The sequence below is a fragment of the Bactrocera tryoni genome, chromosome 3 (genome assembly GCF_016617805.1).
Source record: "Bactrocera tryoni isolate S06 chromosome 3, CSIRO_BtryS06_freeze2, whole genome shotgun sequence".
Taxonomy (NCBI): domain Eukaryota; kingdom Metazoa; phylum Arthropoda; class Insecta; order Diptera; family Tephritidae; genus Bactrocera; species Bactrocera tryoni.
In genome coordinates, this window is record NC_052501.1 from 4,919,853 (window position 1) to 4,934,881 (window position 15,029).

The following is a 15,029-nucleotide window of genomic DNA, read 5'->3' on the forward strand; positions in this document are numbered from 1 at the left end:
TTTGCTAAGTAATAGATGGATAAGACCATGATGAATGGGTGTAATTTTGTTTCTAATAAAAATAATATGGAAAGACTCATTTATGAATAAAAAATGGTACTAAAAATATAGCGTTATCAAGCAGTTACCAAGAGACCAATAATGTAACAGACTTACAGATCGAATGATATAGTTCATCTTTAGCCAGAGAATTTCTGGTACAATGTTCACAATATCTGCAGAGTCCGCACTAAAACCCAACAATTTTTGATTTCTCTGAAATTTTTTATTATTTTCATTTTACGGAGACGATGCTGTATCAGTTCGTGTAGCACAACAAAGGTTCGCTCGCTTCTGTTCAGGAAATTTCGATGTGAAAGAAGCACCTCGCTCTGGTCAACATATCGTTGAAATGTCGATGAAACTATGTAAGAGATTGATCAGGACATACATGTCGTCGAACTCAACATTCATCATCAAATAGCTTTGAACCATTTAAAAAATGCTGGCTACAAAAAGTAGCTCGATATTTGAATTGTCTGTGAAAAATTTATTGGACCGAATTAACACCTGTGATTCTTTGCTGAGACGAAATGAAATCGAACCGCTTCTGAAACGAATGGTAACAGGAGACGAAAAGTGGATCAAATACGACAATAATGTGCAAAAAAGATCATGGTCCAAGCTCAACAAAAGGTAGCAAAGCCAGGATTTACGCCTCGAAAGCTTGTGCTGATTGTTTGGTGGGAATGAAAAGGAATCATCCACTATGAGCTGCTCCAGCCTGGTCGAACGATTGATCCCACATTTGAGTGTCAACAGCTGATGAGATTGAGGAAGAAATCGAAGAAAAATTACCAGAACTGATCAAGAGAAAGGACTTCGTCTTCAATCAGAACAACGCTAGACCACACACATCGTTGATGACTCGGCAATAACTGGAAGAGCTTGGCTGGAAAGTTTTGATGTATCACCATATAGCCCTAACCTTGCGCCATCGGACTACCATTTGTTTCGGTCAATGCAGAACTCCCTTAATGGAGTAAAGTTGGATTCAAGAGAGGCCAATGAAAATTACTTGTCGCGGTTTTTCGCCAAGAAACCAGAAAAGTTTTACACTGATGGAATAATGTCTCTAGCGAAAAAATTGCAAAAAGTGGTCGACTAAAATTATACATATTTGGTTCATTATAGTTCATTCAAAAAAATGTTGAAGTTTGATTAGAAATACGAAAACACTTTTTCGACTACCCAATAGATTGACCTACTGTTCCTTTCGAATGCTAGATGGAGATCCGAAGTATTCGTCTTTTAGGACGTCAACGCTTTTTGTGAAGTTCAGAAGAGACTTAAATCTACATTTTCATACTTTCATATACTCCATTGAACTGCGAAGCGCTCAGATATCTTAGACGAGTTGTAGGTAAGACCGGACAGAAACAGAGCAGGTATTCCATCGTCTGTCTCAGACTCCGCTGCACTTTGCACTTCCTGCGTGTGTCATCATTATTAATGTCCATGCGGATGTGAGGCCAGTAAGTTGTCACCTGTCACAAGGCCAACAATCATCCGGCAGTCTTTCCGAGGCCGTATGGGACTTCGGGGTTTACTTAGTAGCAATAATATCAGAATTATGATTTACTAACTAACCAACAGGTCTCTGCGTCCAATAAGTCTTTCATTTACTTCGTTTCACAATGTTTTCAGGCCACTTTTCATGAAAACTTTGAGTTCAAAAATATCTGTAATTACATAATATACATTTATCCGCTTTCCTAAAAATCTCAGTATTAGGGTTAACTGGGTTATCTGTTTATGTTGCCCTTTGCTGTACACCAAATATATACATTTTGTATTATATAAATATGAGAGGGGCTCTCTGAACACAATTTTAGTGTTTAAATGTATGGATTTGGCGTGTGTGGCTGCAGCGTGTTTGGCTGGTGGTGGGGAGTGTGAGTGTGACTGATATTGCAACAGCCGGTACGATTCAAACGACTACTCTTGGGGCATGATATTGGATATGTCATTTCGAATGTCACAACAAACCCATCGAATCTGTCAACTCAACTCAACTCAACGGAGTTATGCCCGAAGCCAAGGCTGCGTCCGCTGCCGGGGTGAGTAGTGGTGCATGTGCAGCACTGCCATCACAGAACGGATAAGCACAGTTGCATGCGGCACTACAAATGTTATTCATTATGGCAAGTACCGTAATCCCCATCTCCCTGAACGCCGCAGGGTAGCGTTCGGTGGCAATTGTCAAAATTTCTAATTTGCGCTCAGCCAGCACGCCGCAACAGCAAACGACGGCACAAATGCAGGGCACAGTGAGCAGATAAGATTGGCAACAACAACAGCAGCAACCAGCGCAATTACGGTTCCCCAGCACCACCACGCTTACACTAATTACCAACTCGCACAAGTCGTAATCTGCGGGGCCTTGACTTTCGTCGTCCAACCACCCCGCCTTAACAGCAACACCAACGCACACCAGCCATGCCACTTGCAACTTGTGCGCGACCGGGGCTCCGCTACTTCGTTGCTTGGAATTGCTCATTAATTTTGAGTTCAGCTATGCTGATTTTTCTATTGCTCGCAGCAATCGCTTTTTGACTCTATTAAAGATTTAAGTTATGACATCGACATACCGCAACAGCGCGACACCGAGCAGCACAACAACTGCGGCAACAGCGGCAGCTACATCGGCTTGCCATGTAAATACGTTGCCACCAAAAACAAAAGCATTGCAACAATAATAACAAACCAATGTCAACCGCAACTGCACAGCTGTTTGACTCCCGCCACACCGCCGTCGCGCGACACTTCGTTTTGCATACATATTTAGTTGGCTCTCTTATTGCCGCTTAGTTGTGTGTTAGTGCGCTTCAGCTCGTTTGGTTGTCGTTAGTCAAAGTTTTAATTACACTTTCACTGTGTTGTCGGTTGACGCCCAGTGTCGCTCGCTTCTTTCACAGCGCCGTCGTTTGTGCCTTCGTTCGGAGCGTCTGTGCGTCTGTGTGTCGCGTTTAGTGGGTGTTGCGGCCAGCCTCTTGCGCTGCTCCACCTCCGTTTCGGTACAAAGCAGCGTATTGGTACTTATTTGGCGACAAAGATTTATCACCAAAGCGCTCCAGCGACACTCCTATCGTCCGCCTGGCTCATCCTCGGCCTCGAAATGAGTTTGCTTTTGTTTCTTTTTTTTGCAGCGTCGTTTTGGCGTTTGTCGCTGTGGCTTCGGGATGATAGAGTGTGCATTGTTTCGCTTTAATTGAAATTTTCCTTCTCTGTATATGCCATACAGTTACATAATTTAGACAATGCGTGTCTATACGCAACCGAAAAAGTGAGTTTGCTGGTGGCGAATATGTCATATGTCCCATAAACACATTTTAGCGGTTAAGCAGAGAAGATACTTCATTTCCGATTTTGATCCCCTTGTAGAAAAATCAGAACCAACTTTTTATAATTAAATATGAACTATTCGAATCCCACTGTTTCCCCGTGTTTCAAGAAGCACACTACTGCCGAAACTACCTTACCTTGACCACAGCCTCTGACCACCCTACAAGCCAATAACCGTCAAATGGAGAGAAACTCATTTTCACGTATTTTTATACACATCTTTTTTATCATTTTCAAAAAAGGCTCCCTTTTATCCACTTGCCTCAAATCATGGCAACGCTTGACCTAACTTCTTATAAGCCTCTTTCCATACACTTGTTATAAGCCTCGGTTCGGATGGCATCCACTGTCTTAAAAAAAAATGGATTTAAAGACTCTGGCTCATATCTCGAAATTGATTGTTGAAATTGAGTTTCGAAAAAAGAAAAAAGTCACTGAGAGCCCAGCCTGGCAAATATGATGCCTGAACAATGACTCTCATTTCGCATTTTGCTAAGAAACCAGTCGCAATCATTCTAGTATGTGAATCGTAGTAAAAATTTCTTAGTTTTCTGCGCACAAATTCTGTCGTGTACTACGAATTGTTTTACGTAGACACCTCTTTGACCATTTGACACTGTGGAGCGAGTTCATGGTGAACCATACCGCGGTAATCAAAAAAAGGATCTTTATTTGTAACTAACTTTGACCTGTATTTTCGAATTTTGCTCATTTTTGAAGCGCTATTCGCTAGATTTTTGGACAATCTCGACGTCACATTCATAGACCTACAAAACGTGTCGTCACCAGTTGTGATGCGTTTGATGAATCGAGGGTCCTCAGCTACGTTGTCAAACATCTATTTTGCAACCCCTACGCGACTTCATCTATTTGAGTAAAAGATTCAGCTAGTTTGGTACGAATGTAGCATTGACACGCTTCCTACCCAAAACATTAACCGAAATAAATTGAGTCGATCTGTAAGAGATGTTGAGATCGTCGATGTCATCGACGTCATCCAATGGTAGGCCCAGGAAACGTGGTGTTTCGACGGGGTTGGACCAGGGGGAAAGGGGTGTTAGATGTGTAACTCATTGCACGCTGGGCATATTTTTGATATGTTAGGGTCTATTCTGGATAAGTAGGAGTATAACCTGCTACAGTATCCAGAAAGAAGCTGCGCAAAGATCACTCTCGTTTCTCGCAGCAACTCAAGCTCTTCGTCTGCAATGGGTGGTGGTTTCACTACAAGTACGACATTCACGCAGAGGGAGGGAGTCGGTGAAAGCGTTGATGGCTCCACTGTAAATGGCGATCAATGCATGTCTGAAGTCAGTTGCGTCCGAAATCTGGACAGCGTATAATACAACCGTCCACGTAATTGAGAAAGGACCTCTTGATGCTCCTAGTAGGCGAGTTCGCTCCAAACAGGTAACTACAGATATGATTTCTGCGAAAGCACCCCAGCACAAACTGCTTAGAAAGGAGTCCATTACGCTCCTTAACTGTGAGCATAGGAGCCTCACTATGCAGATGTTCGATGGGAGACATCAAGAGGCATCTTGTCGTCGTCCGCAGTGTAGTTCTGACAAGATTTGAGCATCCTCGTCAGCGTTTCACCTCATCCAGGTGACCATATTGGTGCGGCGTAGTTAAAGACCGATGAGATCGTCATTAACAACGTTGCAAGTTTTCCGCATGCGGAAAGTTTTCGAAGACTTCACGAGCAAGATGGTTGTATTCGGGGAAGACAGATTCTCAAAAACATTTTTACAACATTTTCAACGAGTATGTAGCCGTGATTCTATTGGGGCCACAAAATTTTAAACAAACTAGTGGTCCAAAGCAGCCAGAGAAACTTTTCGCGTAAAAAACAGCTGAGAAACACACACCAATAGACTTATGGAGATCAAATTTCTCAGGAACATAAAAAATTATGTATCAATCTAGAAAAATAATCTCCAATTTCGTTGGCGTGCGCAGTTTGAATAGGTTAGTGGAGTCCAACTTGATCAGTCGGTATACCCAGAGAAAATTTGTGTTCCCCTGAAATGTTATTGGAAAAACATCAATGGCCATAAATTCAAATTTTTACTTTACTTTTAACCAGTAAGTTTTTCTAGATATTCCTCTTCAGAAATGTAATATTATATAGTTGCATTAGATACTCCATTTTAGAATAAATGTGTTCGGGTACTCGACCCATTTGTGTTCGTTGGGTTATAATATATTTATTGCTTTTCAGCTGTTAGTGACAAAGCCGCACCATTTATAGAGCCGACTTGTTTTTCACGTTTTTGACGCGCTTTTCACCGCAACAATCACCTGCTGAACCTTCGGCTAGCTCATCATTCCCTCCATGCGAACATGGCCAAAGCCATTTAGCTTAACATGGCATAGTGTTGCTCGCACAGCCCACGGCTTTTATCACTTGACTGATGTCGTCTTTTTTTCTTATTGTGGCGCAAAGCTATTATTGTTGTAGTGGCAACTTTTTTGGGTCTAGAAAGCCAAAGCTCATTTATTTATTCTTTTTCTGGTCGTCGCACTCATTATTGTAGTTGACTGGTGGCAACAGACAGACGAGTGTTTTGTTTGCTGGCTATTTTGGGCAGTGCCATCGTTGTCACCGTTTAAGTAGTTACTACAGAGCTTGCCACAGCCACAGCCACATTGACGACAATTTGCGGCCGAACGCAAATAAATTTTCCTCATATTGCGGTTGTTCGCTTTAATAAATGAAATTGTTGTCAATGTGTTTTTTGTTTTTTGTTTTTCGTTTTATTTTTTCGCTTTGCGGTTGCCACGTACTGCCCGAGACTGAGGTGGCGGTGGTGGTGGCGTCTGCGGTTCACCGTTGCTATGTTGCTATTATCTTGTGCAACAATATTGCCATTTTGTTGTTGCTGTTGTTGGGCGCTGCTGGTGGTATCTTTAATTTTCAGGATTTTCTTTTATTTCTGTATCTGCTGCATGTGTCTAGGCACGTGTATGTGTGTGTGTAGGTGCCAATATTGTGCTTGTAGTGTGGAATACAATTAAGCCACATCTCTCGCCCGCCGCGCTGCCCTTTCGCACACTTTTATCTGTCTGCTGCATTGTTTTTTATTATTTCTTTTTTATTGCCCTCCTGTCTGTTGTTGTTATTTTTGTGGTTGCTGTTGTTGTAGCATTGGCATTGTTTTTCGAAAATTGCCATTTGCCACATTGGCAAAGCGGTAATGGCCAGTACCACACACGCGTAGCCGGCGCGTACGTACGAGCTTGCCACGCGTTCGACAAAAAGCCACACAATGCCAGCGGCCCTGCAGAGCTCACAGCCGTTGCAGGGCAATCTGGCAATTGTTGCCGGTGGCACCGACAGTTGGCGGTTGGGAAATTACGTAATTTTCGCTTGATGAAGATTTACGGCTTGCACAGGCCCAACCACCGGCTGGCAAATTGAGGTGGGCGCTGCCCGTCGGCCATAGTCGCCCGAGCAGCTGCTAAAATAACTACATCCATATGTACAGCGGTGCGGCGGCAAGCAGGCTCTGTACAACAGCGTTGGCGGCCACAATGAGATAAGGTTCGCTTTGGTTTCGGCTATTGGCCGTTAGCCGTTAGACGCTAGCCGTTGGCCCTTATTGTCTCTCTTTTTTGTGTCTATTGGTCTTTTCTATGGTTTTGCGGCTTTGGCGGTGCTGAGCTCAACAATGACAACTCTATTTACCTATTCAAAGCTCGGTTAATGCCTTGCAACAACAACAAACAATTAGATAAACAATAACATTCACTAAGCCACAAGGACAAAACTTAATCTAAAAACATTTATGTGAATAAAACACTTAAGCTCAGGCGCATTAATTGAAAAAATCACAATAAAGGCCAAAGTACGAATTAGGCCGAAGGAAATTCGTGATTGTGGTGGAAATTAAAATGTATTCGGTCAATGGCTTTCGTGTGTGCAAGTGTGTGTATGCCTGCCTCAAGCTCATTCCATTGCTATCGACAAATCGTGGTCTGTCATTTCTGCTTTTGCTGTTAATAAATTTGCCATTAAGACCTTTTGTTACTTAGCATAACTAAACACAAAGCAGCGGCGTAAGGCTTATGCTGGAAAAAACTAATTTTAGCGGAATTTTTCTAGTAAAGATAAAAATTTAGTGAGGTTAATTTAATTTTACCACAACTCCGATCCTTGCTACATTTTATTCAAGCATTTCAACTAGGGACCATATGAAGCTCTCAATGTATTTTTCAACGCCCAATCACTGCGAATATCTTGCAACTAACCACCACTGCGTGGAATCATATACTAATAGTTAAGTAACATTAAAGCTGATCTAGAAACTTAACTTAGATTCTTTACCGGTTCCTAAAATAAGATGGAGTTTACAAAAGAACAACAAAACCGCTTTAACTCCCAAATCAGTAAATTAATTTCTCTTGTGTTTGAACTATGGTCTAAAAAATAAAATAGTATTAGGTATATGTATGGAATTGGTTATCTAGCTATATTCCCTACTTTTTGTGTTTAAAAATTTCAGTGCCTTATAATACGGGAAGCCTTTCCGAAGCCACCAATTACTCAGAATTATATTGGCGCCATGAATATTCGGCTTTAATCTTGATTACGCTGGTTAGCCAGGTTCAACATATGATTTTCCATGTTTAGAGTTGTCCATTAGGTACACTTTTCATCAAGAGTTCTTTCGCTTAGCTAAAATAAATTTCTATCAAAATACGATGAATTTCGGGTAAATATTTTCTTCATATTAAAGTAAAGTAAAGTAGTTTAAGAATACCCTGTAAAACAATTTCTCAGTTACAAAGTTATTTGAGTCAAAACTGAGGAAAAACGTTTACTTCGGTTGTACCGAAGCAAATATACCTTTCACAGGTGCATTTCTTTTAGTAACTATGTGTTCAGTTTATATGAAAGCTATATGCTATAGTAATCCGATGTGAACAATTTTTTCGGAGATTGCATTGTTGCCTTAGAAAATAATCCATACCAAATTTTGTGAATATATCTTATCAAATGTAAAAGTTTTCCATCTTCGGAGATTACATTGTTGTCGGACCCAATTGACACTTCGTTTGAGTCTCGAACTGAACCACAAATTTTGATAAATTTAACATCTGGGCAATGAAACGAATACTTAGTCGACAGGGTCACAGGACTCCCTGCACGGTCTTCCTCAGAGACCTCTTCCCGACCCTCCAAAAGGACATTATTGCTAAAGCAACATCTGGGTAAGCATGCTCGATTATATCAAATGTCTCTGTCGCAGATTTACCGAGTTTCACACAGAATTTAGTCGCGTACCTTTGCTCTAACGAACGCTGCATTTTCGGCTTGCACCACTCATAGAAACACGTCGCGCGAAAATGTTTGTCGTGACTCTCCAGGGGCTCGGAAATAACTGACATTAGCTAGGAACGCCCTCTACCGAACCAGTCGGTGCGCACCAGTTCCGAAATATAGTCGCAGCGGAAGAAAATCAGTCCTAATACTTTCCGAACAAACCCTGTATATCTTTTTTTCCCAATGAACTCATATTTTGACCAAACAAGCCACAAAACAGCGTCTGCGTTCTACTTAGCAAATGATATCCAGAAAAAATTGTTGTACAATGTTCAATATGTTTTCATATAATTTTATGTGAAACCTCGTTTTGAAGTATGGATATCTACCCAAAGATAACCATCCTTAGCGAAAAATTTTTCACAAAAATTTTATCGAAAATTTAAACTACAAATCTCTAAATTATAGTTTCAGTCAATATTTTGCTGTAGTTCACAAATAACCTATGTAGTATAAAAAGTTTGTTGTCATTAAGAGAATTGGACTGACACTCAGCCTGTGATCCTTCATTAAACTTAAAAAATCTTCCTTCGAAATAGTTTCGAGAGAACTCAGACTGTTATTCTCGCCTATATAAGGGTGTTTTAGAGTCTTAAGAGACTTCATTTTTGAAAACACTTCATTATTTCAACTTCCCGTGATAATCTTAATGCATCAAATCTTTGCTACGGATTAACTAAGTATGAAACATCCGAAGTAATTCCCGTATATCCCGTAACTTCAGTCTATATTCGTGCTAATCTATTTGAACTAATTGTTAGTGAGTGTGTTATTAGGGCTTCATGTGTGTCAATTGCTATTGATTGTTCAGATAGGCGTGACCACGCTGCGTTTGATGTGTGCTTACCGCACTGTCCACAACACCGGACTGTTGGTAATGACGATGAGCATTTGTTTAGCCGGTGGCTTCGACAAATGCAAACGAAAACTTTGAACGCCTCTTCCAGACTGAAGTACAAGTTCATTAACTCGACTATTAAACACACAAGGCCACACCGCAACTTTTCGAAGCAGATAAACATATGCAACTCACGCCAGCAAATGTAAGTGTGTGCGTGTGCTGATTATAATATACTCGCATGTGTTTGTTTACATAATCCACACGCTGGCTCAGGACTGCAACAAATTGATTATCTACTAAATATCGGCACATCAGCATGAAATCCGCACGTCACAATGAATAATGACTGAGTCAACTCACAATATGGACACACACACACACATGCTGGCTGACACTTTAAGTGCTTAGCACACCCACACACACACGCACGCACTCAATTTTACTTTCCTGTTTACTGCACTTCCCTTCTCCACTGCTTGCAGGTCTACAGCATGTCCACACCGAAGAGCAGTCGCGGCGGCGGCAATGGCAGCGTTTTCGGTGGCGCTAGTTCCTCCGCCGGCAGTGGTAGTGATCCCAAAGAAAAGCTACGTCGCATACCCAACGTACAGCCGGGCACGCTTATGTGCCAGCACCTTATAAAGGAGGGCACCTACGGCCGCATCTACGCGGGTAATCTCGGTGACTCGTGCGATGTAATTATCAAAACTGTCGTTGATGGCGCCTCGCTGACGCAGGTGGCCTGTCTGCTGCAAGAAGCCTCGACGTTAATCGGTGTGTGTCATCCGAATATACTGACGCCTTTGTTGGCGAACACCGAGCTACCAGGTCCACCCGAGATCGCCTACCCCTATCCGTCCAAGGGCAATCTCAAAATGTACGTTGGCGAGAAATACTCTGAGAGAAGAATATAATTAATATTTTTGTATTATTTATAGCTTCCTACAGAAGTCGCGTGAGCTCAACTCGCCACTTAGCACCCGTCAACTGGTGGAGTTCGGTTTGCATGTGACCAAGGGACTCGCCCATCTACACTCGATGGGTATTATACACCGCGATGTTGCCACCCGCAATTGCTAGTGAGTGTTTATTGTATTCTTTATCGTTTTTCTCTTCCTTTCCATTTAAAATTGTTCCCTTAATACTTCCTTTCTTTGTTCGCTCCCTCTCTCTCTCTTTGCAGTCTTGATATGGATTCCTACGTGAAAATTTGTGATAGCGCTTTATCGCGCGATCTCTTTCCCGACGACTATCACTGCCTGGGCGACAACGAGAATCGACCGCTCAAGTGGATGGCTTTGGAATCGCTACAGAAGAAATACTTCAATTCCTATAGTGACGTTTGGACGTTGGGTGTTCTCTTCTGGGAGTTGGCCACATTGGCGCTGACGCCTTTTGAAGAGGTGGATATTTTTGAGTTGAGCGCATACCTCTCGGATGGCTTTAGGTTGGGTCAACCGATCAACTGTCCCGATGAATTGTAAGTATTTTCTATAATAAATCGCAAATTAATTAAATAGTAGATTATGGCTTGATTTGCAGAATCAACCTATTTCCATTGTCGCTCTGAGTTTGAAAAACTTATTTTGAAGATGTCTTCAAATTAATTTCAATCACAATTTTTTATAAATAATCAGCTGCAGCACTAAAACCTTCGTCTTTTCATAGATCAACAAGGAAAGGTTCTTAATTTTTTCGTATTTTTATAGAGAAACTGAAGATTGTCATGCTATATAAATATTTTTACCGCTATCAAGCTAAAGAAAAGGTAGGTTAGATAAGATTAGTCAGGACCGCATAGACCAGTTTTCTTTGATGTCTTGCTCTTGACATTTCCTGCATTCTACACGATCTATAAGGCCCTTCTAGCGAAGCCCCCTGGTTCTCAACCAGCAGATTGAGATCAGTGAGTATTGCATCCATGTTACTACAATCTTTGAGATCAAGCCTCAGTAGCCATTTCGAGTATTTTTATATCGATCTATCGTTTTACAAGGGGCTTTTACAGTTTGTACCCCGAAAAATCAAATCATCTGGTTTGACATTCCTTACCATACTCCTGTCCAGATCACCTTATAGACAACCTTACACCGCTCTCAAGTAGAAGTAAAGTCGCTTGTTCTTGGTGACTCTATACAACCTGCCACCTAAGATGATACCGTTAGCTTGGATCATGGAGTCGCCAAACCGAACTCTGCCGGCTCCTTCTCTTCCCATGTACCGGCGAGGGAGTTGTGTGTGGGAAGAAGCCGTTGGAGCAAAACGGCAGTGAACTTCTTTAAGGATGGGTCAAAGCTTGGGAGGAAGATTGGTGGATGGGTTTTCTGTCAGGAGATCTCTATCAACTCCAGCTTCAGACTTTCTGACTATTGCAGTGTCTTCCACGCTGAGGTAGCAACCATTAAGGTAGCAGTGGGTAGACTGCTTCGTTCAGAGAAGTGACCATCCACCACCCATCAGATAGCAGAGCGGCTATACTAGCCTTGAACTCATTGACAGTGCATTCAAAGCTGGTCAAAAAGTACCTTGTGATAAGACTGGTATGCCTGCCAGGTCACAGCGGAATCGCAGGAAACTGAAAGCTGATGAGCTAGCAAGAAAGGGCACCCTAGAACCGCTATTAGTAGAATGGGAGTGGATTGGTGCTCCCGTATCCTTCTGTGTTCTACTACTAGGTAGCTGGGCTTCGCGGAAGCTTGGCAAGCGCTGTGCCACCATTGGTATATGCCCAAAGTCCATCGTAAGAGATCTAGTGATCTTTTTGCCCTCAGTTAGGCTTAGATTGAAATAACTAGGCAGTCATATTTTCGGCAGGCCAGGAGAGATACCCGAAACTGATTTTAGTCGCCCAAAGAAATTTTTGGTAGGATTAGGGCGCATTGTTGAATTATGAGGATATTTAAGAGCATTATATAGGATTCTAGGTATCATAACGGATCACTGTTCTAGGATGTCAAAATGAGATCTCTGGTGGCGATTGTAACAGGATCGGTCTTTAAACCTAGCCCAATCTAAAATCAGATACCTTTGAACATATTTTTTTAAGCAGGACGAGCAACTCAAGAACTTTTGATTCAAAGCGGAATCTATTTTGAAGTTTCCTACTTCTTTGGTATTTATTTTTTTGGAGATTATCTCGATGATTCGTTCGAGCATTTCGATTGGTAACTAGCGAATGACATGTGTGATTTTTTGCTCCAAAATCTGAATCGAAGCGAAATTGTCCACATAGACTTTAGACTTTACAAAGTCTAACAGTGTGATATCACACGATCTTGGTGGCCAATCGACCGGCCCAAAACGTGAAATTATCTTCACTGATTGAAGAGATTTCAGGCATCAAAAAGTCGGTTATCATGAAGCGATAACGGTCGTTGGTCAAAAAAAAAAGCTATTGAAAAAAATATCTCTACTGGATCACCTATTATGAGTAAAAGTCATTGGATAGATATTTTAACAGCAGATTATTTATAAGCTGAGCTGAAATGGGATTGAGAGTGTATTTTATCAAGAAAGCCAGTTCTACAGTGTGTGATGTACAAAAGATTTTCACTCACGAACTCACAGAACAATTGCTTACATAACCTTGACATCGATTAATGATAATATAAAATTCGAGAAAACACTTTTAACTTCCTGATTTTCAGTTTTCAATATATTTTTGTAAACAAGTACCATTTTTTACTTTCCACTTCGCAGCTTCACCGTGATGTCCTGTTGCTGGCTGGAGGATCCCAAGCAAAGACCATCCTTTCCGCAACTACTCGCTTATTTACAAGACTTTCACGAGGACCTGGGCAAGTATATATAAATTCATGCAAAGCTCTTAAAGCGAGGAGTGTGAGAGAGCCTGCTAGGGCAAGGACATTGCCCTCGAAGCGCTGCAAATGTGTAAATAGATTGAAAGCCCGCCAATAAACTTACAAAAAATAGAAAAATCTATCAAATTGATTGGGCGTTTTAAATTCAAATTAGTTAGTTACAAAAATACAACAACAAAAGTTATGCATGTGAATGTAAATAAAAAGCTACACATACACACACCAACACAAATACAACTGCAATTGCAATTGCAGCATTCAATTATGCAATGATTTACAAAACGAAACCGCAAAAACACAAAAACAAATAAATGCAACAAAAAGCTGCAACTAAATGCATAGAGAGAGGAGAGAAAAACATTAAGGTATATTTAATGAAATTAATTAAACTGGGCTGCATAATTTTTTTGATTTATAAAACGTGACCAAACACACACACATACTCATATGTATGTATGCCCGCACATTTATTGTTATTGTATTGATTGTACGCATTATTAAGCGAGTATTTAAATGTATTGTGGTATATTTTTTAAATTTAAGCGGATATATATGTATATGGAAGATATTTTTTACACACCCATTTACTATGTAAGCATTAGAGCAAAGGATGGTATGGCATTTTATACGGTGTAACGGTGAACAGCGCCAGTACATACATAAGTATATGTAAATGAAAAATTGTTGGAAAAAGTGCGAGCAATCGAGCTGATCGAATAGTGAAATGAAACACTGGTAGTGAGCAACAACAGCAACAACTAGTATATTTCAATATTTACATATGTACGTGGATATAATATATATACATACTCACACTTACATATATACATATTTGTATTATATTATATTTACAAAATAGCTATTTATCTATAGTTAATATTTAAAATCCGCACACACACATGCAAACACATGTTACTGTATCTGTGTAAATTGATACAGAGAGCGAGAAACAAATTGGAAAAAGAGCGCAACAAGAGCACAACACAATAGCTGCAATTGTGCTGAAGTTTAAGTAAATTTAATAAATGTTATCGACAACAAAGGACCCTGGAATCGTAAAGCATAACGACAAAGGGATAAATTCGTTGTTAACTTATTGTAATTGTATGATATTAACTCAATGCCATAGCGAAATTCACTTAACAAACACACCTGCCATCAGCAACACACACACTCACACACACATACTGCCATTAATATAGAAAACATAGTGCAATAAACCGCGAAAGGTCAAAAGCAAAAGCAATTTCATGTCGATAGAACTTTTTTTTTATTTTTTATTATGTTATCTTCTGAGTACTTTTGTACGCACAGTTACTTTTGTTAGCTAATTTAGTCATACACTTATTTACATATAATTCATGCATGAATGCGCACTTTTACGTACACAACATACAGTGGCTCACAGCTTTTTCGTGCAGCTGTAAACTTTTGGCCTTTAGAGAAAGAAAACCACTGACGACGTCAAAAATATTTAAATGCAGAATTTTTATAAAAGTATTTTTTTATTTGAACAATAACTTAATTTTAATCTATTTGAGTGTTTGTGTTATTAGTTTAGTAAAAATACAAAGTAAATGAATCATTAAGACCACTGCTTATTTCGTGCACTGCCATCAGCTTAAGAAAAAAACTTCTATAAAACTGTTTAGTA

General features: G+C 40.5%; 1 protein-coding gene across 2 annotated transcripts in view; it reads left to right on the plus strand.

Moving 5' to 3' along the window:
• The window catches only part of LOC120772829 (tyrosine-protein kinase RYK), a 114,258-nt gene extending 100,084 nt beyond the window's left edge, over nucleotides 1–14,174 (plus strand). For both annotated transcript variants that reach the window (XM_040101635.1, XM_040101636.1), the window contains exons 8-11: nucleotides 10,037–10,431; nucleotides 10,493–10,633; nucleotides 10,738–11,034; nucleotides 13,254–14,174. In XM_040101635.1, coding sequence (XP_039957569.1) covers nucleotides 10,037–10,431; nucleotides 10,493–10,633; nucleotides 10,738–11,034; nucleotides 13,254–13,365 — 945 coding nt within the window. In that variant the 3' untranslated portion in view covers nucleotides 13,366–14,174. The remainder of the gene's footprint in view (nucleotides 1–10,036; nucleotides 10,432–10,492; nucleotides 10,634–10,737; nucleotides 11,035–13,253) is intronic.
• Nucleotides 14,175–15,029: the final 855 nt, after the last annotated feature.